This window comes from Brassica rapa, chromosome A06, assembly GCF_000309985.2.
Source record: "Brassica rapa cultivar Chiifu-401-42 chromosome A06, CAAS_Brap_v3.01, whole genome shotgun sequence".
NCBI classification, from domain to species: domain Eukaryota; kingdom Viridiplantae; phylum Streptophyta; class Magnoliopsida; order Brassicales; family Brassicaceae; genus Brassica; species Brassica rapa.
In genome coordinates this window covers 1606490-1624365 of record NC_024800.2, presented here as the reverse complement: position 1 = coordinate 1624365, position 17876 = coordinate 1606490, and the positions used below count along the sequence as shown (strand labels likewise).

The window sequence follows — 17876 nt, the reverse complement described above, 5'->3', positions numbered from 1 at the left end:
AAATAGAAGTACAATTTAGAAATAACCTTCAATTCACCTTTATAATTACAAATGAATACCATTGAATTAATTATTTTAATAAAATATTTTCTTTAAGTAACCGAGTAACCGAGTGAAACCAACAATCAATGTCATTATTGTTTCAGAGAATATTCCTTAATTTATTTCAATCACACTAACTATAAAAATATCAATCTCTTGATTACGAGAAGTTTTCTTAACTAATCAGAAATTATACTAGCCTTATTATAAAATGATTTTTGAAAATCGAGCAATGCTTTTCATTTACCACTTTACCTAATATACACAATATATGTTATATATTGTAAATAAAAATTTTAATTATTTTTCATATAAACAATAATCAAATAAAAGTATCCACCAACTTTACTAATAAAATTACACAACTTACAAAACTAAGTTATAATTTCTTAAAATAATTGTATAAACAAACTGAAAAATTATATAAATTGAAAAATGTATTCGTACGGGTGTGCGGATCAAGTTGATTATTTTAAAAGAAATTCATCCTCAATAATGAAATAAACAAAACTAACAGGACCTAACCTATGTTTAGGATTAGAAAATAGAAAATCTCTTCTTAACATGATTGGCTGATAGCCACTCTGAATTTTAGTTTATAAAAAACCAAAAACTTTATTAGGAAAAATTAAAAAAATAAAACCTTTACGGAAAACAGCTCTGCCATTCTTTTTCAATCTAAAGACAAAACATCTCAATTAAGCTTTTTTCAGGGAGCAACTAAATCTCGCCATGCCTACCACCACCACCTCCTCCTCTTCCTTCTCTTCCGCCGCCTCTTCCTCCGGCAATCGTCAAGCCGACGTCTTCTCCCGTCTCGCTTCCCCTGACCCTGAAGTCAAGCTCAAGGCCCTCCGCGAGGTCAAAAACCAGATCATCGGAAACCGCACCAAAAAGCTCTCTTTCCTCAAACTCGGAGCTGTTCCCGCCATAGCCTCCGCTCTCTCCGATTCTGAATGCAACAGCATCCTCGTCCAATCCGCGGCGGCGCTTGGGAGTTTCGCTTGTGGGTTTGAAGCCGGAGTTCAGGCCGTTCTCGACGCCGGAGTCTTCCCTCGTCTGCTTCGGCTTCTCACTAGCTCTGACGAAAAGGTGACGACTTTGGCTTTTTTTATAGAGCTTGGTGTTAGAAACTGCTGTTGGGTCTTAAGAAGATAGCTTGAACGGTATTAGATTGTATACTATGTGATCAAAGCATTGGCCTTTAGGGTGGTTTTGTTTATCCTCTGTTCTCTTCGCTTTGAGTAAAACAGAACCTTTCTGCTTTCTTTGTGTAATTGCTTTCTAGGTGGATCCAGATTTGTAATAATGTTTGAAACTGCTGTTGGGTCTTGAGAAGATAGCTTGAAGGGACTTAGATTGTATACTCTGTGATCAAAGATGTCAAAAGCATTGACCTTTAGGTGGTTTTGTCGATCCTCTGTTTCCTTTACTTTGGATATAACAGAACCTTTGTGCAAATGATCCAGATTCTTAATGATGTTTGAAATTGCTGTTGGGTCTTGAGAAGATAGCTTGAACGGTCTTTATATTACATACTATGTGATCAAAGGTTTCTCCTTTAAGTCAAAGCAGTGGCCTTTTAAGTAGTTTTGGTGATCCGCTGGTCACACCTTTAAGTTAAAGCATTGGCCTTTAGTTAATTGTGTTGATCCTCTGTTCTCTTTTGCTTTGGACATAACAGAACCTTTCTTCTTTCTCTTTGTAATTGCTCTTTAGGTAGTAGATGCGGGGGCTCGTTCACTTAGGATGATATTCCAATCCAATCAAGCTCCAAAGTACGACTTCCTCCAAGAGAAGAACATGGAGTTTCTTTTCTCCTTGTTGAACAGCGAGAACGAGAACGTTAGCGGCCTCGGTGCGAGCATCATCGCTCACGCTTGTGGCACAACTGTGGAGCAGCAGGTTCTCTGCGACGCCGGTGTCTTGGAGAAGCTTGTTATCCTTCTCGACGGTTCACTAAGCCAGAGAGAAGCATGTCTTGAGTCTTTAGCCACGGTTTTGAAGAACAACCCCGAAGCTGTCTCGCGGTTCGTTGGACTCGAGGCCGGGAGATACTTGAGTTCTGTGACTGAGTTAACAAAGGATAGGTATCCTAGGACGAGGCTGCTTTCTTGTCTTTGCTTAGTTGTCATTTACAACACTTCTCCGTCTTATTTCCTCAACATGGGAACTAAGTCAAGCTTGGTAACTACTCTTCTTGAGCTTCTTAACGACCCTGGTCAATCTGGAGATGATGCTGCCTTGGGTTTATCTTCTCTGATTGCTGAAAAAGAGGATCTACAGAAGCTAGCTTATGAGGCAAATGCAATCAAGAACATTGTTGACATCTTGAAGACAGGTAGTGAGCTTCATCCTAAACGTCTTCAGGGTTTGTTTTTGTCTCTAGCTGAGTTGTGTTCCAAGCTTGAGGACTGCAGGTGTAGCTTCCTGTCACTGGAGGTTCGTCTCCACATTGCCATTTTTTTAATTGGTTAATCTTTTTTTCTTATACTGTAATTAATCTGTTTTTTTTTGTCTTTGTTTCGTTCTACCTAGATGTTGGATCTGCTGGTTAATGCGCTTAGACACAATAACGCTGATGTGAGAACTGCAGCTTGCATTTGCTTTAGAAACGCTGCTAGATCAGTCAAGGTTTGTTAGCATCATCCATTGCTAATGTTATTAGTATCTTCAGCTGCTTTGCATCCACTGAGGCATGTCTTTTAGAATTTGAGTGCAGGACGTTTTACCAACGATCATGTTATGCTTCCCTTGGTTCAGTTATTGCATGATCCATCCTCCTCTGTCCAGGTAGCTCACTATGGCACATGCAGATTAACTACAAAGCGGTTTTAATAGTGAAGAAATGTATAGATATCTATATATATATAGAGATAGAGAGATTTGTTACTATTAACTGCGGTGCGGTAACAAAAATGTATATATATATATAGAGAGATTTTTGTTAATATTAACATGGTGCGGAGCAGATAGAAGCGTCACCATTCAGAGCTTAAATTAAATTATGTCATTTCTTTTATTTAGATGCAAATGGCAGAACTGATTTGAATGTATATGGCTAACCAGGTTGCAGTTCTTGGTGCTCTGAGCAATATAGTATTGGATTTTTCATCACCGAAGTCAACATTCATAGAGTATGGAGGGATAAAGCAGCTTATTGAGTTGTCAAAATCAATGGATCCAAACACACGGTGTAGCGCTTTACGGGCCTTGAGGAACCTCATGTTCCTTGCAGACAAGAAACGTAAAGAGCTCTTTTATTCAGAGGTCAAAGCTCAAGGATTTGTTTCCCTTATCAGTGGTAAGCAGAGTCCTCTGAACCATAATCATATGATTCATCTTATACTCCAACTAACAACAAAAACAAAAACTTATTCTTCTTCAGATCCTGAGCCCACGGTTCAAGAGCAAGGTTTGGCTCTCCTACGTAATCTTGTTGACGGATGCATCAACTCCATTGAGTTTGTATTTGATGAAGAGGGGCTTATCTTAGATACCGTTGGAAGGCAACTGAGAAAATCTCCACAAGCTCAAATGGCAATACAGGGAATGTATGTGCTCACAAATGTAGCTAGTGGTACAGAGCTACATAAAGAAGCGGTTATGCAGCAGCTGTTTCCTCAGCCACAAGCTGAGTCAAACAACTTCATGCTTAAGTTTTTGCAGAGCCATGAGAGCCAGTTACGGTCAGCAACAGTCTGGACAATCATAAACCTCATTAGTCCTTCAAGTCCTGGTGCACTTGATCGGCATGTTAAGTTGCGGGAAGAGGGTATCATTCCTCAGTTAAAGAACATGGTCAACGATGCCTGCCTTGATGTTAAGGTTCATAAAAGGAGTTAAACTTTAAAGCAGTTTCATTGCTTACTTACTACCTTTGTTTCTGATACTCAAACTGTATTTCAATGCTTGCAGATTCGCATCAGAACTGTGTTGAGCCAGTCAATGTCTTTTGGTGATAATTAGCAAACGGAGAGATATTGTTATTCCATGTTCCACAGCCTATACACATTGAACATAACCGATAGCTTTGATTCAATTTTTCACCGTGTAGCAGAAAGAGAGACTTAGAGTTTATGATCATGTTCATGGATTATATCTCCAGTTCCAGACACACTTATCATCCCACAGGTACTTACTTGTTTTGGCCATAATGTTAGGATTTTATTTATTTGCTTACCATATTGTCAGAATAGGATGAAGAGATTTTGTGTTTCAGTAACTGTTCTGTTTAATAAACCAGTTTTTGTGTCTGACTAATTGTGCAGGTGAAAGCAGTCAGAAAGAGTTTGTACCATTACTTGTACCACAGTTAGCTTTAGATCCACCACATTTTTGTTGTTGTCTTCTTATTTTACTTAAAGGAACTTAAATTGTTTGTATCATTCGAGTTTATGTTTAAAAAAACATTTGAGTTTTGTATCAGTTTTTTTTTGTTGTTGTTGTTGACAATACCCATTGAGAGTATGATAATGTGACCAACTACTACATGGCTTGCGATAAGTTTTGTATAGTTTTATGATCATACCGTTTAACTGACTGGATTCAATAAAAACAATATATTTCAGTAAAAAGTTAATTAATACACATCTTATGTTTTACTGTATTATATAATATCAATACCTATTTTCTAGTTTACTAAAGATTTGAGAACAGTTTTTTCACTTCTCTGTATTATAACTTTCATCATCAACCGGATATAAATAGTTTATATATACAGCTTTAAAAATATCTAAATTAATAATCACCAAAGTTCAAATTAATTTTAAACCGAGAAGAAGAATAAAAAGAGAGACTGTAATTATTTGACCAAAAAAAAGACTGTAATTCATGCCTTTATGCAATTTGGCCTCTGGGGATCTAACTCGCCGTTTGTGCACAGTGAATCCTATGTTTCGGATCCCATGATAAGATCCAGCCACGACTACTGTGTACTTTCTTTAGTGATTTATCAATTTTTTAACAAAGGGACAATCATTTTTCTAGTTCCTCATATAAACAGAATGGGTGCAAAAGAAATAAACAAAAACTGACAAATAAACAAGAGTGAATAATATAATGTGATTTTTAATGAACTACGACTATAAGCATAAAAAAATAATTATTGAAAACTAAAAGCAATTTCGAATATAATAGATTTTTTTTTTCGAATATAATAGATTTGGTCTTAATAAACACAAAATCATAAAGCTAATAAATTTGGAGTATAGATCCAATAATATGATTAAGCTGAAAACCAAAACTCACATAAAGAGCATCATATAGTGTTTGGGTTATGGGTGTCTTCATCTTTTGATCCCTATACCATGGCATCGCTTGGTATAGAGTTCCCAAATGGTACGTGGTTTAGTAGTAATGCAGAAAATTAGGTTTTATGCTTCGAATTTAAACTATTTTTAGTACAAAATGTTATTATCTAATTTGGAATTTTCAAAATTTGATTTTGGACGTAGGTCTATGATCCGAAACTTTATGCTTTCCTAACACTTGACTTGCTGATTAACAGCTAATTTTTTTTTTTTTGAAAAGAGATTAAACAGCTAAATTTCGATTTATCTATTATAGCAAAACATAAGGTCTATCAACAATATCAAAAATAGTCCTCCTGTATACTATTAATTGATAAATCCGAGCTGTTAAGGCTCTGCCGCTATTTTCTTAACCGGCTGAGAATCTCAACGAAACCTAAAATGGTTAAGTTGGTTAAATAAACAAAAAGAATAGTGCTAGATGGAGTGAAGAAACCCCATGCGCATATATACATTGAATTTAAATGTCATCCCCCACACGTGAAATAATTTTGTATCACATCGAAGTTTTTATTCTATTTTTATTTTATTCTGCCGCTCTTTTTCTTAATAAAGAAAATGATTTTACATATTTCATGATGTATAATAATATTTTATTTCAATGCATAACTTTATTTCAATGATAAAGTTAAAATTACCTAGATATATTGTGACAACCCATCCTCTCACTAGGAACCTAGGTTCACAGCGCTGCAGCGCACCGACCCCAACCCCTCCATTATGAGTCCTCTCTGACTCCATAATTAGGTTGTTGGTGAGACTCGAACCCAGGTCCTCACCCTTTAACAACACTCCTCCAGGATGAGTTGTCACCAATTGACCTGCAGGTCAATTAGTGACAACTCATCCTGGAGGAGTGTTGTTAAAGGGTGAGGACCTGGGTTCGAGTCTCACCAACAACCTAATTATGGAGTCAGAGAGGACTCATAATGGAGGGGTTGGGGTCGGTGCGCTGCAGCGCTGTGAACCTAGGTTCCTAGTGAGAGGATGTGTTGTCACAAAAAAAGTTGTGACAACTCATCCTGGAGGAGTGTTGTTAAAGGGTGAGGACCTGGGTTCGAGTCTCACCAACAACCTAATTATGGAGTCAGAGAGGACTCATAATGGAAGGGTTGGGGTCGGTGCGCTGCAGCGCTGTGAACCTAGGTTTCTAGTGAGAGGATGGGTTGTCACATATATGAAAATATTTTATTATATTAAAGCAAAATAGATATATTGGCTAAACTATATCTAGCTACCACCTATTACTTCCAACGGAATAGTAGTGTTTTGTTTTTTTGAACTTTTGAAATAGTAGTGTTTTAATACAAAATTATCTTAATCATCAAATGTGAGACTCTTCTCTTGTTATGACTTAGTTATATAACACATTTATGTCTAAATATTTTTTAATCTACGTGCTGTGTGTTTCAATTAATTTATTATGTAAATAGGATATGCATGTGAAGAATCTCTATCATGAGTACGACTAAATTAGCGTCGTCTCTTTGCATAATTACGCCTTGTTAACGTTTTCACATTCGTTTGAACTTTGATTATACAAAACTCTCAGTAAATGTTTTTTTTTTTACAAATAACATTTTGGAAAAAAAACAAATGTTGAAAATTCTTGTCATCTTTAACCGCGAACTTGAACTACATGCATTTGAAACAACAACACAATTAAATAATTTCTTCGGTACTATGATATTCTCTTTTTCGGGGAAAGAGTTTATTTCTTCGATATATCCACCTTGATTCTATTTATTTAGTTGCTTTGCCTTATTATGGGACAGCCAAAAATCATGTCTTTATTTTGTTTTAGAAAAAAAAATCTTTAAAACATCACAACTAGGTTTTTGACGACCAAGTATTTTTTAACATATAAGCCATTTCTCAAAAAAAGGAAGAAGTATTTCTTAACATACACTCATTCAAATCTGGAAAATCAATTTAGCTTTCAACGATCAATATTAGTATATTGTTAATAATTATGAACCAAAATCTTCTTATTTACACACATTAAATTTAAACATCAAGATATAGAACACGTGAAGCTATAAGTTTTTTTTTCTTACAAGACGTCCATGAATTGACGAGATAGTTCTAAAAGACTAGCTACTAGTATTATTTTTTATTTGATGAATATTCAAGTAAAATAAAGCGTACCCATTTCACAATTCACACTACATAGTGACTTACATGCATTGATCCTCTACTAAAAAGAAACCCTTTTTCTTTAGTTTTCCAAATACCAATCTCTTCTTTTTCTCAACTTTTTCTTTCTTGTCTTTTTCTTCTTCCCTGATAGAAACTTTCTTCAGTCAAAAATTAAGAGCTTTAAATTAAAACTTCCACTAAGGTTTATATACATACTCCTCATATATATATATATATAGATTCACACACTTTGTTTTCTCTTCTCTCTTAACAGCTTAAAAATGGCATCAAAAGGAAAGAAACCAATAAGAGGAGCACCTACAAGAAGAATAAAAAGAATCAAGAACCCATCTTCTCCATGTAGTATCAACAGTGAAGTCACTTCAACGTCATCATCTACTTCAATATCCTCAACCGCTACGTCAACGTCGCCCAGTGGATGTTGTACTCCGATATCTAAGAAGTCACGAATACCTGAGATGCTCACGTGCCCGCCAGCTCCGAAGAAGCAAAGGGTGGCGCAAAACTTTGCTCTGAGGAGGAGACAAATCTCTTTCTTTGCTCCTCCAGATGTAGAGCTCTTCTTTGTTTTTGCACTTGGTCATAATCATGGTCAAGAAAACGATAAATAAGTTAAGTTTTATAATTAGGGTTCTGTGGTCATAACCATGGTATAATCAATCTCAAGCTTCTAGTTGGATTCAAATGCAATAACTGAAGGTATATTAAGAGAGTTTACTAGCATAGTGTGATACTGTGATTTTTGGCTTCTTTTTTCTTCTATCTGTCTTTTTCCCCTCTTTGGTTCTTTTTTTTTGGTTGGGTGATTTTGAATTTGTGGTAGGGTATTATAATTCATCAAATACCCTATCTCTTTTTTAATTAGTTATATTGTAACTTTTGTTTATGGGTTCTGTAATTGAATGATGCTTGCTAACATTTCGGGCTTGATAGCTTTGCATTTTGCTTGTATTTTGGTTTAATCTAGTTACTAAGTTGGGCATACTTTATTTGTTTTTCTCATATAAGAAAATACTTCTTAAATATATTTTCTTTTATAATGTGTACATGAAAATTCATATGATGAAGTGACAACACTTTTATCAGATTGATGGCTTAAATTCAAAACTTTTGATCCGAGTTGTGTTAAATTATATAGAAAATCAAAAGTTGATATAAGCAAAAAAATAGTTGATGGAGAATAAAATATGCATACAAAAGTTTTAGATATAATCCAAAGTTATTAAAAAAGTTAATCTATTATGTTGTCGTTTTGATAAATAACTATGCAAGTCTGATGTTATAGAAAAAAACTATGCAAGTCTATTTGGAATGTTTTTTTTTAATTCGGGGTGTATCGGGTGTATCTGAACCTGAAAGCCGCCCTACTTAATTTTGAGGTTCGGTCTACCGGTTACAGACAAGCAACGTTCGCTTATGGCAACAAAATATTTTTAAAAATTGAAGGCATCTTTTATTACTATAGGCATAATTTTATAAGAATTTGAATTACAAAGCACTATAATAATTAGGATTTTGAAAACATGGACTTATAAATATATATGGGTTTCCTAAGCATGTATACAATTGTTAATTGTTTAAAATAATAGTAATTAGAAGTTGGATTATAGTTTTCAATGCTTTTTAAAATATTGAAAAATAAAGTTGATAATTTTTTATATTTTATCAGTTATGGCATATAAACATTTAGTAGCTTAATTATCTTATTTAAAAATTTAGTTAAAAATAATAATAATAATCTTTGAAGTAGTATTTTTTTAAAAAAATCTTGTTGTATAATTAATATTTTGTTACTTAATTTCATTATTATAGCTATTATAATATTTATTTTTATTATAATTTTTTCATAATTCATTTATGACAACCAAAAATGGTCGCACAGTTCTACAGATAAAGCTCAGTTGCTCTGCATGACAACTAAATATTCACGCCGTCTAATCATATAAATGAATAAATTTAGGCCGTAGATTTCAAATCCATAGTGTTTAATACCTTTCGAATCCGCGGTACCATCCAATCACACCCGTGCGGTTGTCTATTTGGAACTTAGTTAGTGAAAACGATAGAGGATATGTTCAAGGCATAACCAAAGTGTCCGAGCATACGATATCATCGTCCAAAGGAATCCAATGAAAAGACTTGTGCGGCTTTTTCACCATTTTTCTCTTTTCCAAAATTTTCCTTCTTTTTAGAAACATAATTAATAATTACAAGCTATAACGAACTTATATAATTATATGTATATAATGGAGTAGGTAAGAAGACGACACAATAGCTTAGCTATGATAATATTTACGTAGTTTAATAAAAAATGATTCCCCCCATCATTTTTTTTATGTTAATATATATTCAAACTTCAACAATGTTTTTATGAACATTGACTTCAATAATCTATTATTATTATTTTACATAGGACTCTGGTGCTGGAGACGGTGTTTGTGTATAGGAATAGTAATAAGGTTGAGTGCACTGTGTTGGAGAAGGAGATGATGAGGAGAAAGATGAAAGCTTGGAAGAAAAAAGAAGTGATTTTTTTTTTTTTTTTTTTTTTTGCTAACAGAAAGGTGTGGAAGTTTCGCAGGAGGTGAGTTTGGAGAAGTCATTGGTGTTCTTTGAGAAACCTAAGTTTGATAGTATATCTAAAGTAAAGGGTCCAGAGAAGAAGTTGGAACTCTGTTGAATCTATGGACTTTGATGATAAGATCCATAAAATCAAAGCAATGGCTAGGCTACTTTAGAGGTGGTTTCCGGCCAAATATAAGGAAATTGTATCAAGATAAAGTTATCTGGATCCATTTATGTCTCTCAAGTACTGTGTAGAGCTTAGTGTGGCAGAAAAAACTGATAAAGTTGTTTTCGTGGGCTTCAATGGGGAGATGACAAAACTAACTAACATTAGAGCTGCTGAGGCATCTTCTGGTGAGACTGAACTCTGAACAGATAGGCTGCAGGTGTTGAGAACCATGTAGACATCCAGCTCCCTTTGTTCATTGCCGCTCTTGTGGGGAAGACTTAAATTTTCCAGTTGAGGTTGTCTCATTTTACCATGAATAACGACTACTGACAGTCATCGGCAAATTTTTCATCCTCCGAATGTTTTCTTATTTAGGTTAGCTTTATTTTGATATCGTTTTGGCATACAACATTACTCTATTTTCTATAAAAAAAATGCAAATTCATGATAGGAAAATAATTACTGTTACAACATATACAAAGAAAGACATGATGTTAGTAGGAAGATTAAAACGTGGCACTACTCCAATAGAGAGCAATCAAAATAAACCATATCACATATAATCTTTTCTCTAATCAACTTCTCACCTAAAACATTTTTTTAAGTATTTACTAGATATTAACCCACACATCAGTACAGATATATTTATATTTTTAAATTAATATTTAAAATATAAAATATGTTATAAAAATATATATCTAATATCAATTTTATGTATATTTTGTTTTATATAAAAATTTAATCTGATAATTTAAAAAGAATTGAGTTATACTATTTAATTTCAAAATTAGTTGGTCTAACATAAACTTGTATATGGTAGGAAAAAAATAGGACTCTATTTTAATAGAGTATATAAAAGTCAAATTATATATCATAAAAAATAAAAATAAAAATAACAAAACCGAAAAGTATATATATTCAAAATAATTTTCAAAAATTGAGAATAAACTAAATAATAATTTTTCTTTAATTTATGCCGGCTTACCCTAGTATAAAATATATGTTTGTTTAATTTTTTTTTATAATTATTACAGTATTTTTGATAAATCAAACATATTTAATTATTATTTTAAAAAAAATAAATTTTGATGTGACTGCAATACATAAAGTGACTTTTCAAATAATATCTTAGAGATTAATGGTATTAATGGTTATTGAAAAGTGAATGAATCATTACCAAAGAGTAAAACAAGAGAGAAACTAACAAATCAGAAAACAAAACTGGCAAACAAACAATTGCGTTATACAAGAAACGGCCACTTCGCTGAATAAAAATCCATCTAAGGATACAATCAAAGAACAATAAGTTAACAATGATTATAAACCTACAAAAGATTCCTATAAGAATGAAAGTATCGTGGAATATGCAACAACATCCGAATCAGAAGATAAATCTAAATACATTTTCTCTTTTTGTTTTCGGCCAATTTACTTCAACATTAAAGCTTTGATCTAGTGCTAACAATTTGGTATCAGAGCTTTATTATGGAGTGGAAGCTTTGATACCAAATGTTAGATCTAGATCAAAGTTTCAAAGTAGAAGTTAATTGGCAGAATGAGCTACGGTTTTCGTCAATCAATTTGAACATTTTTATATACACAATGAAGGTTCAACTGTATCCACAAAACGATCCTTCAAAAAAGGAATTCAAAGATATTTTCAATAAATCTAGGACTACTAGAAATGGACCGATTCTTACTCGTTAAATCATGAAAAAAAGGTAACCAAATATCTACTATCTTTCAGAATATACTCTAAACATAAACGAAGATCATCCATTTATGTTTAGCACATCTCTTCCCAATAAATGAAATTCAAGGAATAGATAAACGATTGTAAACGGAAACAAACAATCAAGACCATGCAAAATAAAATCTTCCGTTTATGTTAAGCATGCTTTCATTGACCTTTATCACTGAATGTTGCTTTTTATAGATTTGCGATAAATTATCGCTAGCATGGACCAATAGGATACATACTGAGAGTAAGATGACTTTATGGGGGAAGAGATAATAGAGACGAGGTGAAGGTATCGGAGGCGCCATGAAGGATACTCCCGACCAAACAAAGATAGATTAGCAAATTTATGTCTCAATTAACTCCAAACTTACTAATTAGTAAATAAGAAATTAATAATTAACAAAAGGCCTATTCTCAATAAAAACAAAGTTTTATACACAACATTAACACATCATCTTTCAAAGTTCTATTTAATACCCACAATCATCACTTTAGTGAAAACCTCAAAATTTTACAAACAACAATAGAAAAAAGAAAAAAGAAAACACACACAGCACATGACAATGTTTTTTTCTTTTTTTCTTTTTCATACAAATCATTAGCTAAAGCTAGAATCCCACTTCTTTTTCTTGAATAAAAGAGGAATGACTATCTTAAAACACACTCTCTCAGTCAGTGGGATCTATCTATCAATACCTTTCTCTGCTTCTGCTAACTGATCTCCATAATCTTCTAACAAGTAATCACAAATCTCCAGCAACTGATCTGCCAAAGGCTGTATCCCTGGGTTACGCCCATTGTTGTTATAAAGATGAGCATTGAGCTGGATCTGCCACACATCGTGTCTAAACTGCTCGCGGTTTCTGTACTCTATCTTCCGTACCTTATCCCTGATTGTCGACAGATCCATCGGGCGTTTCACTATATCAAAATATAGTCTGGAGCATCCTTCTTCGAAACCGGTTTCAAGAAGAGCCCTCACACTTCTTCTTTGAGTCTTAGTGTGTCCACTATGGTTTCCAAGATGTTTGCTAGCCCAACCTGTTTGTATAGGCGAGAGAGAGAACACACAGAGATGAGTTGAAACTTAATATGTAACGCACATGAACTGCAAAGAGAAGTCTTACCTCTCCTTTTTTGCGTCGTTTAGGTTGAGGTGCATAATCCGCACCATTAATTTCAAAGTCGGACACATACCGGCTTCTAACGTTCCGGCCTCTTCTATCGTTGTTGTTTCTTACAGGAGAAAACTTCACTTTCATTTTTTTATTGAAAACTTGAGGACTGAAATAACAATTACATAAACTGAACTTATAAAGTCAATTTTAAGTTTTGTTATTCTACAATGGTAAATCTACTAAAACGTTCTTTGTCAAAAATAAATCTAATAATCTCTCCATTTAATACTTGATGTTTTATAGTAGTGCACAAAGATTAAAAAATTACATTTCTTTAAAAAGCTATTTTAAAATATAATTTTAAAATCAGCTAATCAATTATAAAAGAGACAATAAAATCTAATTGGTTAAACAATTTCCAATAAAGTTAAAGTTAACCTTAAAATCTCAAAATTTTATGTAACTTGAAACAAAATAGTACTTCTAAAACAATATTATTGTTAATCTTAAAAAAAAAACATTTTTTTTCTTTTTTTGCCTTTAGTATGCGCTCATGCACGCTAATCATATCCTTTGTTTTTAATGAAGTTCGTCCATTGGTTTATAAACATAAGAAATATCTTTTATCATAATCACGTAATAAGGTAAATATACGTAACTGTAAAGTATCATCCTATATATATTCGTACGAGGAAAATCTCGCACGTATGCATGTTAACACGTACAAACAAACAAAATAAAACAATTAGGTAAAGCTACAAATCACCTTGGAATGAGGATTTGATTTGAGCCCATCAATTTCTTTAGCTTTATATTTTCTTTTTGTCTTTGTACGTACTATCTAGACCTCGTCCCAAAATTAATTGTATTTATATTCAGAAAAATCTTAAAAGCAATCATAACATAAAATATTTGATACTTGCTAATATAATCGAGTAATCAAAGATAAAGCTTATTGTACGTTTACGTCAAAGCTGATTAAAGTTTTTAAGAATTCTAGGTTGCAATCTCCCCCACAACACAGTTTACCAAAAAAAATCTCCCAACACAACACAAACACAAAACACAAATGTTTGGATAATTATGTCAAATTCGTTTGATGGGCTGAAATACAATACATGTTACCTATAATGCGTCATTTTTTCTGAACTAAATTACCCAGAAAGGCCCATTACGTAGGTTTAGTAGACTTTAGAAAATTTAAACCAATTGGTTTTACAAGCAATTTTTGGTTTGATCGTTTATATATATTTAGGTTCGATTCGGTTTAGTTACATATTTTTTCATTAGTTACACCCTTTTTTTTCTTTCTCTTTGGACAGTTTTAAATTTAATCGGTTTAGAAGGTAATAATTTGTGAGGATGTTGTGTCTAGATTTACTTAAGCATCGGCCGAAAATACTTCTTTAGAAAACTTCCAAAATTAGTCGATTACATTCGGAAATTTATTGAAGCTAAAGGTCGGTTAGATTCGGTAGAGCTATACAATCGGTGCAGTAGAAAGAAATATGCAAAAATGTTGGTTCGGTTAAAGCCGGTTCATTAATTAACGGTACTAACGGTGACGGTAACAGAAACTAATAAATCAAACAAATGTTAATAACGAGCCGTCGTGACCACGCCGTAACGCAGGTTTCTACTTCTTCTCCGATCAGCTTCTTTCTACGCCTATCCGATTTGCGATTCTCCGACGAAAGCTTAAATCTTTAGAATCTAAAAACGTAGGCAACGATGAAAGGGATAACGAGGTTTCTGAATTCTTTTTCGCGACGTAGAGCTCGCGAGATCTTTTCTTCGCCTTCTCCTCTTCTGGTATCACGTCGCCCTCTGTTCATTTCGGCGACAACCCAATTTTCGACGAGTCATGGGATGATTTATGCTTCTTGTTACCCTCCGAAAGTTTCTTCCTTTCCTCTCAAATCGATCTCACTGGGAGGTATGTGTTTGTGGGCATTTGAAAAATCTTATCTTTTTGAACTTTAAGAGGTGAATGAATGAAGTTATTGCTTGAATGTCTCTCTCTAATGTGTGTGTGAGAGATGAGTGAATGAATAGCTGATATGAGATTTTGGCTCGAAGGTCTCTCTTTAATTAACTTAACCTGTGAGTGTTTGAAAGATGATTGAATAGCTGAGAGGTGATAGCTTGAGGGTCTCTCTCGCTAGTAATCTAATAAACTAAACTTGTGTGTATGTTTGAGAGATGACTAAATGAAGTTATGGCTTGAAGGCCTCTCTATAATGAACTCAACTTGTGTGTCTGTGTTTGAGAGATGAACGAACTAAGTTATGGCTTGAGGCCTCTCTCTTATGAGCTAAACTTGCATGTGTGTGTGTGTGTGTGTGTGTGTTTGAGAGGAATGAATTAAGTTATGGTTTGAAGGGATCTCTCTAATGAACTAAACTTGTGTGTGTGTGTGTGTTTAAGAGATGAATGAATGAAGTTATGGATTGTGCGTCTTTCTCTAATTAAGTAAACGTGTGTGTGTTTGGGAGATGAATGAATAGCTGAGAAGTTATGTCTTGAAGGGCCTCTCTCTAATTAACTAAACTTGTTTCTGAGTGTGTCTAAGAGATGAATGATTGAAGGTATGGCTTGAAGTTGAAGGTGTCTCTCTAGTTAACTAAACTTTTGTGTGTTTGAAAGATGAGTGAATGAATAGCTGAGAGGTTATGGCTTGAAGGTCTCTCTGATTAAATAAACTTGTGTATGTCTGGCGCAGTGCAAAGGAGGACGATGTTTATACAAACACAGTCAACACCAAACCCTTCTTCTCTGATGTTTAGTCCTGGCAAACCAGTCATGGAAGTGGGAAGCGCAGACTTCCCTAATTCTCGTTCAGCTATGAGTTCTCCTTTGGCCAAAGCCATCTTCTCCATTGATGGTATCTCTCGCAACCTTTTACTATATATGACAAGAAGACTGTGTTAATCTCTCTTGGATACAGGTGTTGTTAGAGTTTTCTTCGGATCGGATTTTGTCACTGTGACTAAGTCAGACGACGTGACATGGGACTTCCTCAAGCCTGAAGTGTTTGCAGTGGTGATGGACTTCTACTCCTCTGGCCAGCCTTTGTTTTTGGACTCACAAGCTGCAGCTGCCAAGGATACTGCCGTTAACGACGTAAGTACACTTATTCCAATGCTGTCTAAGTTTTTCAGGTAGATGAGAGACTCTAAAGCTAATGCTAACAAGTGTTCAAAAACTGTGATTCAGGATGACTCTGAAACTGTAGCAATGATCAAAGAACTTTTGGAGACTCGCATCCGACCATCAGTCCAAGATGATGGAGGAGACATTGAGTATTGTGGGTTTGATACGTAAGTTCTTTTTCTATGATTTTGAGAAAATGGTCAAGAAGATTCTCTTCTTTCTTCTTCTTTAAGAAAGCTATATATGTTTTTGATCAGGGAAACTGGGATAGTTAAGCTTCGGATGCAAGGAGCTTGTAGCGGTTGTCCAAGTTCATCTGTTACTTTGAAATCAGGGATTGAGAATATGCTGATGCATTATATATCCGAGGTAAGCTGATGCATTGTTATAGTCTTCTTCTGTCCTGTTTTCAAGATTACTCACCAAACAGTTTCGTTTTGTGCAAAGCACAGGTCAAAGGTGTTGAGCAAGAGTTTGATGGTGAAGAGGAGGAGGGAACTTCGTCAGGGCCAGTGGAGTAGAGTAACAGAAGCACTTCTCAACATACACAAGAAGAATAAAACCAGAGGTGCATTTACCTTTGTCCTCTCATGAACTTGTTAGCCTTCTTTAAGCTGTTTATTCTTTATCAAACCTCATGATTTAATCCCAATAGTTGATTTCTTATTGGATTATATGTCTCTTATTGAGAGTGTAAAGATTTGTAGCCAAAGGTTGAGTAGATGTATTTGCTGATTTAAGTTCTTTCGTATCATATCAGTGGGACCATTCAAGTACATTAACAAAGGGTTTTAATAGATTTGATCAAATATGATCATTACAATACCAACAGAGACACATGGAGTGGATATATATATAGTTAAGTTGGTGAATATAGTGAACTTAGTTACGGCAAATCTTGGCGGTAGGCATTGTGACGCAGACAGGAGCATACTTCTTCTTGGCTGCTTCTGTCCCTCTCTTGGGTTCTTCTTCTTCTGCCATGGCCACCTTGGCTAAGGAGCACACAGCCGCAGCTGCAGCTGTGAACATTAGATCCCTCCTCATCTTCTTGCTCTGTTCTTGCTTTGTTGTGTTCTCGCTCGTGGAGGCTTTGACCACAGTGAGGCTTCGCCTGTTGCTGCTGGAGATGGTTGATGGAAGCTTTGAGACGGTTGGGAGAAATGAAGATGTCATGGTCATCGACGCCATATCAGCTGATGATGTTGATGTGATCTTTTAACCTTTCTCTGTTCTCTGATTGCCTAGTGATGATGGTTGTGTGTTTAAAAAGTTGGGGATGTGGGCAAAGAAAGTTGGTTTTGAGGGATTATGATCCATTTCCTTATCCAAAATATGAATTTAGAGCAAATGGGTTGTTGCCACGTGTGGTTGTGCAATCTTTTGGCAGAGGGGAACTTGTGGTCGTTGAATCGAAGTGACCTCTCTGGAGAATACGGGTAGCTTCTGTACTGGGTTCACTTATTTGACCACCAAAGCGGACGACTAGTCACAACTGACAAACTTCTTCTGGGCTATTATTACCATTGCTCAAAGGGTCAAAGTAGCATAACAGAAGTATAGTTCAAAGAGTCTTTACGTGGACGGTAAAAAGAGTTTCTAGTTAGTTACTTAAC

The 17876-nt window shown here is 34.6% G+C and overlaps 4 protein-coding genes across 4 annotated transcripts; 3 read left to right on the top strand and 1 right to left on the bottom strand.

Moving 5' to 3' along the window:
* The first annotated feature begins 543 nt into the window (after window positions 1-543).
* On the top strand, window positions 544-4558 carry LOC103871291 (armadillo repeat-containing protein 8). Its single transcript, XM_009149525.3, has 8 exons — window positions 544-1134; window positions 1762-2484; window positions 2581-2676; window positions 2752-2835; window positions 3112-3346; window positions 3431-3870; window positions 3961-4176; window positions 4314-4558. Exons 1-7 carry the CDS (start codon window positions 775-777, stop codon window positions 4009-4011), a joined length of 1989 nt encoding a protein of 662 aa, XP_009147773.1. The 5' UTR covers window positions 544-774; the 3' UTR covers window positions 4012-4176; window positions 4314-4558.
* A 1658-nt stretch (window positions 4559-6216) lies between these two features.
* On the top strand, window positions 6217-13100 carry LOC103871290 (cyclin-dependent protein kinase inhibitor SMR9-like). Its single transcript, XM_033272814.1, has one exon. The coding sequence runs from the start codon at window positions 7775-7777 to the stop codon at window positions 8123-8125; it is 351 nt and encodes a 116-aa protein (XP_033128705.1). The 5' UTR covers window positions 6217-7774; the 3' UTR covers window positions 8126-13100.
* A 794-nt stretch (window positions 13101-13894) lies between these two features.
* On the top strand, window positions 13895-17000 carry LOC103871287 (nifU-like protein 5, mitochondrial). The gene is made up of 6 exons (XM_009149522.3): window positions 13895-15043; window positions 15830-15991; window positions 16055-16230; window positions 16324-16427; window positions 16518-16629; window positions 16713-17000. The coding sequence occupies exons 1-6, from the start codon at window positions 14839-14841 to the stop codon at window positions 16779-16781; spliced, it is 828 nt and encodes a 275-aa protein (XP_009147770.1). The 5' UTR covers window positions 13895-14838; the 3' UTR covers window positions 16782-17000.
* Window positions 16993-17550, bottom strand: LOC103871288 (photosystem II 5 kDa protein, chloroplastic). Its single transcript, XM_009149523.3, has one exon. It carries the CDS (start codon window positions 17449-17451, stop codon window positions 17143-17145), a length of 309 nt encoding a protein of 102 aa, XP_009147771.2. The 5' UTR covers window positions 17452-17550; the 3' UTR covers window positions 16993-17142.
* Window positions 17551-17876: the final 326 nt, after the last annotated feature.